The sequence below is a fragment of the Sinocyclocheilus rhinocerous genome, unplaced genomic scaffold (assembly GCF_001515625.1).
Source record: "Sinocyclocheilus rhinocerous isolate Xijiao unplaced genomic scaffold, SAMN03320098_v1.1 scaffold284, whole genome shotgun sequence".
Lineage (NCBI taxonomy): Eukaryota > Metazoa > Chordata > Actinopteri > Cypriniformes > Cyprinidae > Sinocyclocheilus > Sinocyclocheilus rhinocerous.
This window is the reverse complement of record NW_015628031.1, coordinates 797852-812233: the sequence shown is the minus strand read 5'-3', so window position 1 is coordinate 812233 and position 14382 is coordinate 797852. Positions and strand designations below refer to the sequence as shown.

Here is a 14382-nt window from a genome sequence, read left to right as displayed (position 1 = left end):
AATACTATCATTTTATTATTTTATATTATTATTATTTAATAATATTTATTTGTTAACAAAATGTGTTTTCTGTTTGTAGTTATTAATGAACATATATTTCCCATATAATAATAACAACAACAACAACATTTATCCATCTATCCACCCAATAATTTAATAATAATAATAATAATAATATTAATAATAATAAACTATTACATAGAAAATACCAGGATTTTTTTAAACATTCCCTTTTTGTATTAGACATGAGGGTGAATAAATGACAACTATCATTTTTTTGTAAATGATTCCTTTAATCAGCACGAGACCAAAATGGAAAACCAGGAAAACCTTGAGGAAAAAACTGTTCTGGCTCCTATAACATGCACTCGCTCACACAAAACACACACATACACTACAGTCTGCTTAAGAAAACACAACACACACACACACTTGTTGTGATCGATCGAGAGCCGTCAGCCGTATCTTACCCAGTCTCAGCCTAAGAATAACTTATTGATCATCAGATTGTGTTACCAAGGGTGTGTGTGTGTGTGTGTGGGTACGTGCATCGGTGTGTTTAAATGGCTCTATTTATGACTAAATACTACAGGAAACATCTCACCAATGACACACACACGTCATCAGTCACTGTCATGTAGAACTGCACATGTCAGGATTATACTTCATACTTTGTGTAGAGTGTGTGTGTGTGTGTGTGTCTTTAAATGCAACTAAATGTATGTCAGATTCATCATAGCGGTTTGCAACCTCAGCAGCTGTCCATAAAGAAACAGGTACTGTACGTCACAGCAAAAGATGAGCGTGTGTGTGTGTGTGTGTGTGTGTGTGTGTGTGTCACACTTGATAGTATGAGTGAAAGTCAAGTGCAGTGAAGTGTATCTTAATACAGATATCTAAATCCTCTCTGAGAGCGGAAATGACAATCCATAAATCTTACAATAAACACGTACTCTCAGTATTCATGTGCTCATCATACAGTATATACTGAGACTCTAATATAGATCTGAGTGTGATCTAACACCACAGACAGACGCTTTCATGTTCACTTCATAAAGATTTTGGCTAATATGAATACCTAATACAATAAGATCGTAGTTGGCACATTTCATGAACAGGATACAAATTTTGACCTAAATTACTTTAAATTTTAGTTATGTTTTAATTTTTTAAAAATGTAAACATTTTCTTTAAAAAGGAACATTACTGACAGGAATTTTTTATTACAACAACTTGATAACAGGGTTAACAATAATGCTAATAATAACATAATGACAATTATTATTTAATATTATTTATATTAATATTTTAATTTATAATATCATTTTTCATCATTATTTAATAATATTTATTTTCAATACAATAACTTGTGTTTTCTGTTTGTAGTTATTGATGAACATTAATTTGGTATAATTATATATTTATACAATCAATGAAATATGTAAATTATGACTATGGCTGAACAGGCCAGAATCTGCATTTAAAAGGGGATTCTAGACTTAACAATGTGTTTAAAACAAGCTATTTGTCATGGTACATTACATTTATGGTATATGGTATAGTTTATCAAACATATAAAGTGCATTACTATGTGATTTGACGTGAAATTTGTGCCCCTAATGCTTTAAAAGTACATCAGGACATCCCATTGTGCCCTCTTCATGGAAAGAGCCAGTACTCTCAGTTTTGATTTCCACATTTTAGCATAATTAAATCCACTCCTCAGATTTGAGCCCAACATCAGTGCAGGAAACGGGAGATGATTTGAGATTTGATCTGGGCGGCCCATAGGCATCGCTCTGTGTGCGCTGTGATCTCTGACACATGTTCTCGAGTGAAGCTGCAGCTCGCACGCTTTCTACATTCATTAATGTTCACTGTCTGCGATGTGGTTTCATATCTCATACGTCAGACGTAGAGGACGTATTTCTACAGTTTTGTAGTATTTTTCCCCTGAAGCTGTTATTTTAGTGTAGTTGAGATACTATTTATTTATTTACATTTGCTTTTATTTTTATATTTTCTGTTTTCATTCATTTTAATTAAAGTTTTGTTCATTTTGTTGTATGTTTTTGTCATTTTTATTGTTTTTTTTATGTGTATAATATTTTTTGTTTCGCCTAATTATATGTCTAATTTTTATTTCAGTTATAGTTTTTAGTTATTTTAGTACTTAAACAAAAACGATAAATGTTGAAAGTGTAAGGGTTGTTGTTGTTATTTCTTTACATTTTATTTCAGGTAAATTTAATTTATTTTATTTAATGAAATATGTTTTTTATGTTTTAATTTACTTTAGTCAGAAGATGTGGTAAGATGTTTTTATATTTTTTATTTACATATTTTAGAGAGAGAGAGAGAAAAAGTATATTATTTTATAGTATATTTATTTATTATTTATATTTATTTACTTCTATATAATTTACTTATAGATTTTTTTTATTTCAGGCCAAAACGTTAATTGGCAAAATCTGTATGGATAGAAGCAAATATTATGTGTAAATATTAAGACAGAATTGAATTATAAATGTAAACTATTCCTTTAACACAGTAGCCATCATGTCATGGTTGGATATGTAAGACAGGGTTATTGTTATCATGCTGTCAGTCACTGCAATTACAGCCCAGACCTGTGATAGACCCCAGTGTCTCATTTATATCATTACGACAGTCAATATCTGTACCAGTAATGACTCGAGCATTATTGAAGATCATTTGTTCGCCTCCTGATAGTTTTAATAGTTATTGGTTATGATAACATGCCTTATAATAACAAGCATCTGTTTGCCCTATAATAATACACAACACAATCTGATTAGATGAGCTGCTCCAAATGCTTTATGGATAATAATTGGCCTGACTCAGTAGAGTCGCTTAACTCACAATGATAGCATGGGGTAGATTAGTCATCTAATGCAGAGTAAGTGAACAAACAGTAATCATTTCTGTGTGGACGTGGCGGGAATAGTGGGTTGCATGAAAAAAAAAAATATATATAAAATAAAGTAAAATAACATAACTATTATTATTTGAAAATATTAATAATTGTGTGTGTATATTTACAGTCAAACCAAAAATTATTCTGACACCAGATATAATTGTTGATATTGTTTTACTAGTGGGTGCAGGACACTATAGTTCATGAGCAAAATAAAGTGAACTGACATATTATACCCAAAAAATTTTCATACAGTGGACTACCAGTAAAATTGATAAAATTTTGTGACCAAAAATTATTCAGACACTTTGACCTGACCATGTTTTGCTTAAGTGTTTTTTTCTTTACTTGCTAATGCAACCTTCTTACACCACAGACAGCATTGCTTGGTAATTGGTTGACCTAAATTGTGTATTATCTAATTGTGTACTTAAATGTAACAGCTGAATAATTTTTGGTTGATTGCAATCCTTTACATACCTTTCTATCAAAGTTATCTAACATTATCAAGCGGAATTTGTTCTGACTCAGTTTAACTCTGAGTTCTTGTCATATTTTATTACCATTGTCTAAACTATAGCGAATAAACTGTGATAATGTGAGAAATGTTGAAAGTGTCTGAATAAATGTTGGTTTGACTGTGTATATATGTATACTTTTATATGTATATAATATATTTTAATTTTAATATTTTCAAATAATGAAATATTAATTAAAAATAAGAATTAAAATTTTTAATTCAGAATATCATTATTCAATATTCAGAATATCAATATTCAGAATTCAGAATGTTCATGTATATTTACTTTTTCAAGTTACATTTTTAACTTTGTAACTGCAAAAGCATTAAAGGTGCACTAAGCAAATTTTTCCAAGCAATGTTGATATTTGAAAGCACCAAAACAAACACGCCCATACCCCAAGAGGACCTCGCCCCTGTTTTGATATCTTTGCCCATCCTGTACGTACGCAACCATGGCAACGATGATCGCAGAAACAAGTGAAGATGACACACAAGCATATTCAAACAAAAGCCAACACAGATAAGTCTTGTGAAACAAATCAAAATCAACGTTACTCACCTATCAAGAAGAAAAAAACAATGCAACCTCGGCGTCCACTTCAAACCCTTTCCGCTCCTTGTGTTCTCTCCACCGAAACCCCTTTTTTTAATGTTTTGTTCCTCCGATATTTACCTCTTTTTTATCTTCTATCTCTCTCTATCTATAGTCGATCTGCTAATATCAGTCCTGTGCACTCAAATTGAGCACTCTCTTCTCTCTATCATTACTAGACACGCCCTTTACTGCTGATTGGCTACAAATGTGTTTTGGGACTCAGTCCAACACTGTGGTCAAAAGCGTTTTTCAAATATTGCTTAGTGCTCCTTTAAAAACAAAACATTAATTTAAAAGTGAAGTACATAATGTTTAAAAAAAAAATCCCTAGCCTCCAACCCATCTAGCATTGGTCAGTCAAACAGATAGTCCCGCCCCCAAACTCACGCCATTGGCTGAGTCTGTGTTGCTGTGTTTTAATATTTAAAGGGTAGTTTACCCAAAAATGAAAATTCTGTCATTAATTACTCCCCCTCATGTCGTTCCAAACCCGTAAGACCTTCGTTCATCTTCCGAACACAAATTAAGATATTTTTGATGCAATCTGAGAGCTCTGACCCTCCATAGACAGCAACACAACCTTAATGATACTGCCTCTGTAATGGCGGCGCGCTGCTGCAGATGGGATGAGGAGAAGAGTTGTTGAATAAAGTCATTATTTTTGTTTTCTTTGCGCAAAAAAAAGTATTCTTGTAGGATCGTAAAATTACAGTTGAACCCCTGATGTCACATGGACTATTTTACCGATGTCCTTGCTACGTTTCTAGACCTGGGAACATTACAGTTGTGTTGCTGTCTATGAAGGGTCAGAGCTCTCAGATTGCATCAAAAAAATCTTAATTTGTGTTCTGAAGATGAACGAACGTCTTAACGTGTTTGGAACGACATGAGGTTGAGTAATTAATGACAGAATTTTAATTTGTGGGTTATCTAACCCTTTAACGCTGGTATTTTACTGCTGTTTGTGTGTTCTCACCTGGCTAGCACCTCCACGTTAGAAATGGCATAGAAGTATTTCAGCAGGTTGTCTCTCTGGACGTACGTTCCTCCGAGAGCGGGCCTGAGGAGGCGGAGCCTGAGATTGGTGAACGTGAAGAAATCTCGTAAACCCTTCATGCTCTCCATCCGCGTGTACAGGCCTTCCATGTCCAGCAGCCTCGGGCCGGCGAAGATGGCGAAGCGGGAACGCACCTCGAAGCGCACCACCTTCTCGTTCTTGGACCCGACCCAGCGCGAGTATTGCTCCGTGCAGATGACGCGCGTGACGTTGGCCGCGGTCAGATCGCGCGCTCGTCTCGGCGCCATGTTGAATGCATCCACGCAGTCGTCGGCGTAGTACTGGTAGGGCTGCCAAGTGCGGCCGAAATTGAGCGACTTCTCCAGCACCATGACGGTGGGCCGGCCGTATTCGAAGGTGATCTGAATGTCGTCGGTGAGTTCGAGGGTTTTGTTCCAGGACAGGCTGATGTTGGCCTGAAGAGGCTCGGGATACCGCCGCCACGTGACCGTCTGCCAGTAGGTGATGAGGCCGCTGCGCTCGCGGTCCTGCATCAGCTGCGGCGGGTGAGCCAGGTCAGGGTTAGATGCGTCACATTCATCACTGCAGAGGTATGGATTCTCCTGCAGACAGAGAGACAGAGACACCCTTGTGAAAAAGAAACACACTTCAGCATACATTTAAAAAGAGTGCTTATTATGGAAATAAATCTAGTTTTCGGGCACTTAATTGCATGTTAACTTCAAATGAATGAGAATGAATTATAGTTTAAATAATATAAATGCAGTTAGGTGAACTTAGGAGTGCTTTTTTTGACCCAATTAAGCAGTGCGTCTTTATATGTAATGTCATAATTACTTCTTTAGTCTTTGAAATATGATTAAAGTTTATCGTTGAATGTACTGACGAGCATTCATGGGAAACTAAAATTTACTATAATTACTATTATATTGTAATTGCGACTTTTTAATCTCACAATCTGGACTTTTTTCTAGCAATTCTGAGGTTGTATTTTACAATCCTGTGTTTTTTCGTGCAATTATCTTGCAATATATATATATATATATATACACATCTCACAATTTTATATACATATATATATACATACCAAATGAGAAACAGTATATGTTGTTTTAATATTAATTTTTTGATTTTTCATTCAATTTTGTCACATCTATTAAAACTTGTCATGAATTTAAATATATTTGCGATTACACATTTTAAGTTGCAATTTTGTACATTTAAAATATCTTAACCTTAAATGTAATATTGAATTACACACCACAGTTAAAATTATAATCAAGTACTTCACATGTGCTTTAGTATGTTAGTCAACACATCAAAATATGTGTACGTCTTTAAAGCATGACAAAAGATTATTATAAAAATTTACTTTAAAGGAAAACTTGTCATTTGTCATTATTACAAAGGGCACTTAAATGGATACTTAGTTGTTAAGAAATAGTCAAAAAAGTATTCTCTCTTTAAGTACACTTAATTGGCTTTTAAGGGATAGTTCACCCCAAAATGAAAATTCTGTCATTATTTACTCACCCTCATGTCGTTCCAAACCCAAAAGACCTTCGTTCCTCTTCGGAACACAAATTAAGATATTTTAATGAAATCCGAGAGCTTTCTGACCCTCCATAGACAGCAATGTGACTGAAATGTTTCCAGACCCAGAAACGTGAAGACGTTATTACAATAGTCCATGTGACATCAGTGGTTCGACCGTAATGTTATGAAGCTACGAGAATAATTTTTGTGTGCAAAGAATTTATTTACAAGCTGAAGAATGCACACGCATGTGTCTTGGTACTTTTGTGAAAGTGCGTCAAAAACTGACACAGAAAAGAAGAATTGTTGAATAAAGTCGTTATTTTTTTCTTTGCGCACAAAAAGTATTCTCGTAGCTTCCTAAAATTAAGGTTGAACCACTGATGTCACATGGAGTATTTTAATGATCTCCTTACTACGTTTCTGCCTTGAACGTGTCAGTTGTGTTGCTGTCTATGGAGGGTTCTCGGATTTCATCAAAAATATCTTAATTTGTGTTCCGAAGATAAACGAAGGTCTTATGGGTTTGGAACGACATGAGGGTGAGTAATTAATGACAGAATTTTTACTTTTGGGTGAACAAACCCTTTCATTTTATAGTATCTGCAAGTAGTTTTTTTTTTTTTATGTACTTTTTTGATGTTCAGCACATGTACGCGTTCAACACAATTAAGCGCACTTCTTTTTCAAAAAAGCAGGCAGTGTTCTGACAGGAGATGTGATAGAGATAGAAACAGTGACTGATTGATTGACAAAAACAGAAGCAGGTAGAGAGTGTGTGTGACGCACAGATGCAAACAAACACAAAAAGAAAGGGGAGATTGAGCGAAAACAGATTGTAAAGACACACACACACATGCACGCTTGTCATGGTAAACCTACAGTGAAGAACTTGCGGGCTTTTATTAAAAGCAAAGACTGCAGGGAGTGTTGATCTGTGAGCGCAAACTCCAGCTGCACACACACACACACACATCATTAAAAATCTGGGTCAATTCTATCAGCTCGCTTTATAAAATCACGCAGACGATGATCATCTAACTATAGTTCATGCTGAGACGGCTGCGTTCAGGTATGACGGCTTTGAATCTGTCTATTCAGCATGTAATCAGGATCTGTGCCAATATATCAGATTCACACCTCGACAGAGAAATAAACACTCGCCTCCTTTTGTTCTCTGTCTCACAGGAGCCGCGACATACACAAATGCTGCTTAATAAAGACATGCACACACTCACACACACGCCTCATAAGAGAAGCTTGTACAGCGCAGTGCATCTTGGGAAATACATCATCTGATTTATGAAGCCAGGCACACGGAGAATAAAAAATAAATTAAAGGGGAGATAAAACAAAGTGCGTGTATGTAAGAGAACGACAGGGAGAGAATAAAGACTAAAGGGGTGGTAAAATGATAAAGCGGCTTCGGCTCTTGAAACTGAATCTAGTTTAGCTCAAACTCACACTTCTCGTCTGTATAACTACAGATGGACCGATAATCAGCTCATGTTTTTGTCATTATTCACACTTTTTGTTATCAGCTAAAAATCTGCTCTCACCTCTTTAATATTTAGTTAACAGATAATTGGTACCATTCAAAGAATAGCACACAGTGACAGTATTCAAAGTGAGTTCGGATAATTGCTCAACTTTTAACAGCCATTCATTCTCTAGTTAGAGACATGTAACTTCATTAGAAATAGTTTTTTTAATGTACAACAATCTATATCACAAAAATGCCACTGCACAAATATAACTTAAATATAATAATTTTAAATAATAGTTATTTAATATATATATGATAATGATATTTTTTATAATTCTTCATCTTATAATTATTATTACTTCATATTTATGCAAAGTTACACTGTTTCAGGTCAGTAAGATTTTTTTAATTAATACTTGTATTATTAATATTACTGTTTTTACAGTATTTTTATCAAAAAATGCAGCTTTGATAAGCGGCGTCTTTCAAAAACATTTTAAAAAATCTCATAAACCCAAACTTTGAGTGTATTTTGCAATTTATCTGTTATTAAATTGTATATTATTATTATTATACCAGCAAATCAGACATCTCACTGACATTGCTAATAACTTCCTCTTGCATATTTTTCAAAGATTTGATGCAGCAGACCTTGTAAACTCTGGGAAGTCCGGTGACCAGTTGTTCCTCGAAAGCTCTTGTTGCAACCTGGTACCTCAACTTTCCTGTCCTGATAAAAACCTGTCCACTTTTGCTCCTAGAAGTTGTGTAACAGCCAATCAGATCATAACTGTTGATTTTTGTCAGCCTTTGCCATTTTTTATGCAACATAAATGAGCCTGGAGTTCATCTCAGCAGTCTAGCAGCTTCTACAATTCCAGTTATGTAATGTTCAGTGCTTTGTACTGGATGCAGTTCTGTCAGCTACTGTATATTGCATTATCCTGTTTAGTTGCCGGTAAGTGTTTCAAACCAAACTCAAACGTTTGATCCACAGACCTCGTACAGTTTGGAAATTTCAGTGACTAGTTACTCCTCTGAATTTGTACATCTTAATCCTTTCAGACACATTCTACAGTACAGTAATTCTGATGGTCTGACTCTTAGCTCATTCCAGGACAGGGGTTTAAAGTTACCCTCTTCCCCAAGATCACATTACAGCTGTGTTCCTACAGGCCTCTGCACTGCCACTCATTTCTGCTTAACATAATTCTATTTCCTCAAGATGCACCCGTCTATCTCTCCTTTAATCCATTGTTTCTTCTCTCTCCTCCTCTTTTCTCCATAATGTTATTAAGAGAGAAACCTCATTCTGTTACACTCTTACAGCTGTCTGTTTCTTCAGTGCAGACAGACAGGATCAGACACCATCATCTGACCTGACTGCAACATCAGCACCCATAACCAGGTTGACCGGGTACTCGGTACCACCGGTACTTAAGAAAACCTGGTACCGTATCGTTTTCATTTTTTTAGTACCGACTTGGTACCGAAATACCGGGTCTTTTGACAACACTACATGCATGTATTCAAGCACAAACTCATTCTGACCCCCGACACGCTAAAACTATAGTTGGATTAAAGAGGAGAATACACAGAAACCTTCAACCCCCAAATCCATTGAAACCCAACCCTCTGACACACTTAGTGGAGCATTAGCATGCTTACCGTGTGTATTGTGCATTGTGCGATTGACAGCACTATTTGTGTGTGTGGAGTGTGTGTGGGGGTCAGCTTTTGTTTATATTGTAGGGACCTAATGTCCCCAGAATGATAGTAAAACCTGAAATCACATGCATCCTGAAGAGCTGCCAATGGTTCCCGGGAGGAAAACGGCTTAATTAACATGCTAAATAATGAAAATGTAAAAACATAGAATGTTTTCTGTGAGGGTTAGCTTTAGAGTCCTGTATAAAAATATCATTAGCTCATATATCAGTAGTACTATTTTTATAAAAACAATAAAAGTCAATGATAAGTTCCCACTGCAAGTGTGTGCTTGCATGCACTTGTACTTGCATATATATTTCATTAATTTGAGTGTGTTTTGGTGTTTGCATGCTTGTGCTGATGTATTGGTAATACTTGTGTATGTATGTATGTGTATGTATATGCATGCTTGTATTGTTGTTTTTGCATGCTTGTACTGTATGTGAGTGCTTGTGTGCATGTATTAGCATGCTCGCAAATGTGCATATGAGTGCTTGTATGCATGCGTCCATGTATATTTTATCTATATGTGTGTTTCTGTCAGGACCACTATCGTCAAAGATGATTGACAATTAGCATACAGTTTGGATTGGCGGTATGGTTCCGGTCTGGGCAAGAACTCCCTGCGCATCCATACAGCCTAGCATGGATGAATAGCAGGGAGAGCAGCGATAACCCCCCAGGGTAAACAGAACAGAACCAACATAAATGTATTGCAGATATCGTTAAAGTTCAGTAATGTTATGTACACATTTTAGAATTAGTCTGATTCAAAGGAGAATCAGAAGGCTGAATCCTGACTGACAGAGGAGGAGTTGGGGATGGAGGAGGGTAATTAGCTATTGAGCAATGCGAAAACTGCTGATACTACTGCGGGACCTTATATATGAATGCTTAGATAGGTGTCGTATTCCCATAGGTAGATGGGGATCAGCTGAGAGTCAGCTGATGCGAGCTTGACTAACGTGACCTGCCAGAACTAACGCTACGCTTGATTTTTGGGTGTGTGCATGCATTGTTGTTTTTGCGTGCTTGAGTGTGTCTGTACATGTACCTGTCCAGTATACATGCATGTGGTGGCATCTGTGTGTATATGTACTTGGGTGCTTGTGTGCATGTATTAGCATGCTTGCAAATGTGCATACTTGTGTTTGCATGTATATTTCTTCTATATGTGTTTGAGTGTGTGCATGTATTGCCAATGCCTGTGTTTGTGTGTGTGTGTGTGTGTGAATTCATTTGATTGCTTGCATTGTTGTTTTGCATACCTCAGTGTGTCTGTACAGTATGCTAACATGTATATGTATATTTGTATCTGTGTACTTGGGTGTTGTAATAACATGCTTGCAAATGTGCATACGTGTGCTTTTATGCATGTATGTGTGCTTGCATGTATATTTCATCTATGTGTCTGTTTGGGTGTTTGCATGCTTGTTTCCCCATGCCTCTATTGTTTTTGCATACTTGAACTTGCATGTACAGTATGTATGCGTGTGTATATTTGCATCTGTGTGTGTGTGTACTTGGGTGCTTGTGTGCATGTATTTGCATGTTTGCAAATGTGTATACGTGTGATTGCATGCATGGATGTGTGCTTGCATGTGTATCTATGCATTCATGCATGTGTGTGTTTCTGTTGTCTAGACACTTTTAAGAGACAGAGTTTTAATATTATAACACAAGATCAGCTTTTCTCACCAATTAATTTTTCAAGTGTTTGACAACGTGTGTGTCTTTTCCATGACCTTGGCCCAATAATGCATGTGGCAAAGATGCAAAACTAGCATGTCTATGCTTTCCCGACAATCCCATCCTCCTGCCTCATATAAACACACACACATACACGGCCAACTGTTCCGGCAGGTGGCCCACATCACTAAGCTCCTAGAGCAATTATCCACGTTGGAATCCCCATATAGCAGCCTGTTAAACCAACCAACTGGGACATTACATCACTGTTAAACTGGAACTTTACCTAGTGCCATCCGCATCCCAAGCAATCAGTTAGAGAACAACATCAGTATCCAGGGCTCCAGACTGCAACCAAGTGGTCGCATTTCGCAACCATTTTTTCTGCCTGTGCGACTAAATTTTTCGTTTTAGTTTTTGAAAAACTTATCTTTGCTGTTTACCTCACATTATGCTATGGAGGCTCTCTTTTATTTATTTGATTCCTCAGTGTTTGCTAAATGTTCTGTAATTTATTAGTCGGTATATAATACAGCATGTGGTGTATGCCATGCCTCATCTTATTCGTATTTGTTAATAAACGTATTGTAAGCTAGTTTGTCATTGTATCTTACTGTTTTATTGTTGTTGTGCTTTTTAATTAAGAATAACAAAGAATCCATCTTTTCTTTTAGTCTTAAAAAGTGAAATATGTACCACTTTCGTTTCCATATAACTATAAACTATGATACAAGTTCATCAGCATGCGAGAAACATCAAACGGCAAATGAAACTGAAAGCATAACGAAACCGCTCTACTCGTTTGAACTGCGCAGCGCAAGCTAGTTTGTCATTGTATCTTACTGTTTTATTGTTGTTGTGCTTTTTAATTAAGAATAACAAAGAATCCATCTTTTCTTTTAGTCTTAAAAAGTGAAATATGTACCACTTTCGTTTCCATATAACTATAAACTATGATACAAGTTCATCAGCATGCATTGATTAATCCCATGTTGTAGCAAAAAAAAATAAATAAAAATTGCGACCAAATCATCTAGAGCCCTGTCAGTATTGTAAAATCGGTTAATCTGTCTCTCTCTTTGTCGTCTCTGTGGATTTATATACCTTTAGACCTTCTTACTGTAAGTGTGTGTGTGTGAGTGAGTTATAGCGGTCTTTAAGAAACTGAGAACACAATGTGAGCTCTATTTGGTTTACGAGAACATCACTAAGAATACAACACTCTGAGGAATACACTCGGAAGTGTACGTCTGTTCCAAAGCTTGGTCTGTTCTCGCTGACTATAGTCAACATAGGCAGCTTCCCTTTAAGACAGCATCCTGACTGAATTGGATCATAGTAGCCCCAGATGGAATCTGCAGACTTTTGTATTTTCGGTGCTTTTTGGAGATAAAATGTGTTAAATGGAGCTGACTGTACTGCAGTCTTATTGATGGCTGAAAGCATAGGCCTAATCGAATGATTAAATAAGACAAAATATTTAATAAACAAATATGCAAGGGGTGCAGGATGTGAACCAATAAGGCAGCTAATAAGGCATCTTATAAGGCCAAATTATTTTATTGCTTACTATTTAGAACAGCCTGCAAGCTGGGAGCACAAATATGATTTCTTAAACTGTTGCCAAGTTAGGCAGCTCACTAGGATTTGTAACAAAGCTTAAATGTGAAGTATGTAATTTTTTGAATGTTTAAACAGTATACTGTGTGTGTGTGTGTATACAGTATATATATATATATATATGAAAGTATATAAATATTAGTATTTTTGTATTTAACTTAAATAAAATGAAGAAGCAAACGGAACTGCTAACAGCGGCGCTCACCTGGTGTTTCGGTACAGGTGTGTGTCATGATTAAGTGTAAATATAGCCAAAGAAAAATCCGCTGCAACCACATTTCATAACAAAATCCACAAGATGGCAAAACCTAAAAAGGCTGTTCTTTAATAAAAGTTCTGGCAAGCCGGAAAGCACTTGCAAACACATTTGTCTTTTCGAAATGAAAAACTGAGGCCAAAGCTTTGGAAACTTTCTTTATAAGTTCTTCACGTAAGTATTCTGGGTATTAAGATGAACGGTACTAGTAATCTCATACAACCTAGCATGTAATCAGTCTTTTTTTTTTTGTTATATATATTATGATATTCAGGGATGACAGACTGGATATGTGATATTGCTGTATTTCTAATATTTCTGGGTATTAAGATGAACGGTACTAGTAATCTCATACAACCTAGCATGTAATCAGTCTTTTTTTTTTTTGTTATATATATTATGATATTCAGGGATGACAGACTGGATATGTGATATTGCTGTATTTCTAATATTATGCAGAGAAAGCTATTTTATGCTCTGAGGTTGATTATAAATTTTGCTTATAATGATTATTATTAATACATTTGTTTATTGTACATGGTGTTTTGTACCATGTTGCACTTAAGGCAGTGATTTTTACCATGGTTAAGGGGTTTTAGACACTACATTGTGTTGCATCTACAGTAACTACACATGGTAAAATCACTGTACAGTGAAAATAATTTGGTGTAGAAACTATTAAAATAGCAAGTAAATTTCACAAATAATTACAAAGAAATGGAGAGAAATTTTGAAGTAAAAAGACTGAAATGGTATTTTCTTGTTAAAAAAAATTCTGCTCAATTTTTGTTTTATTTACAGTTTTTTAAAGTGTAGTGCCCCTTTTAGCAGCTTATTTTATTAAACTGTGTTAATTTAGAACAAAGAATACAGAAATTGTTTATGGAAAATATATCGCATAGAAAACATTTTCATATTTTCTGTATCAAGTATTCCAGGAAAGCATGTAATAATCTAGCGTAGCGTTAGTTCTGGCAGGTCACGTTAGTCAAGCTCACATCAGCTGACTCT

General features: G+C 35.7%; 1 protein-coding gene across 1 annotated transcript in view; it reads right to left on the bottom strand.

The window, feature by feature from the left end:
• Nucleotides 1-9498, bottom strand: part of LOC107737188 (titin-like) — a 54841-nt gene extending 45343 nt beyond the window's left edge. Inside the window, exons 1-2 of the mRNA XM_016548634.1 lie at nucleotides 9476-9498; nucleotides 5033-5701 (exon numbers count right to left, since the gene is read on the bottom strand). Coding sequence (XP_016404120.1) covers nucleotides 5033-5701; nucleotides 9476-9498 — 692 coding nt within the window. The remainder of the gene's footprint in view (nucleotides 1-5032; nucleotides 5702-9475) is intronic.
• Nucleotides 9499-14382: the final 4884 nt, after the last annotated feature.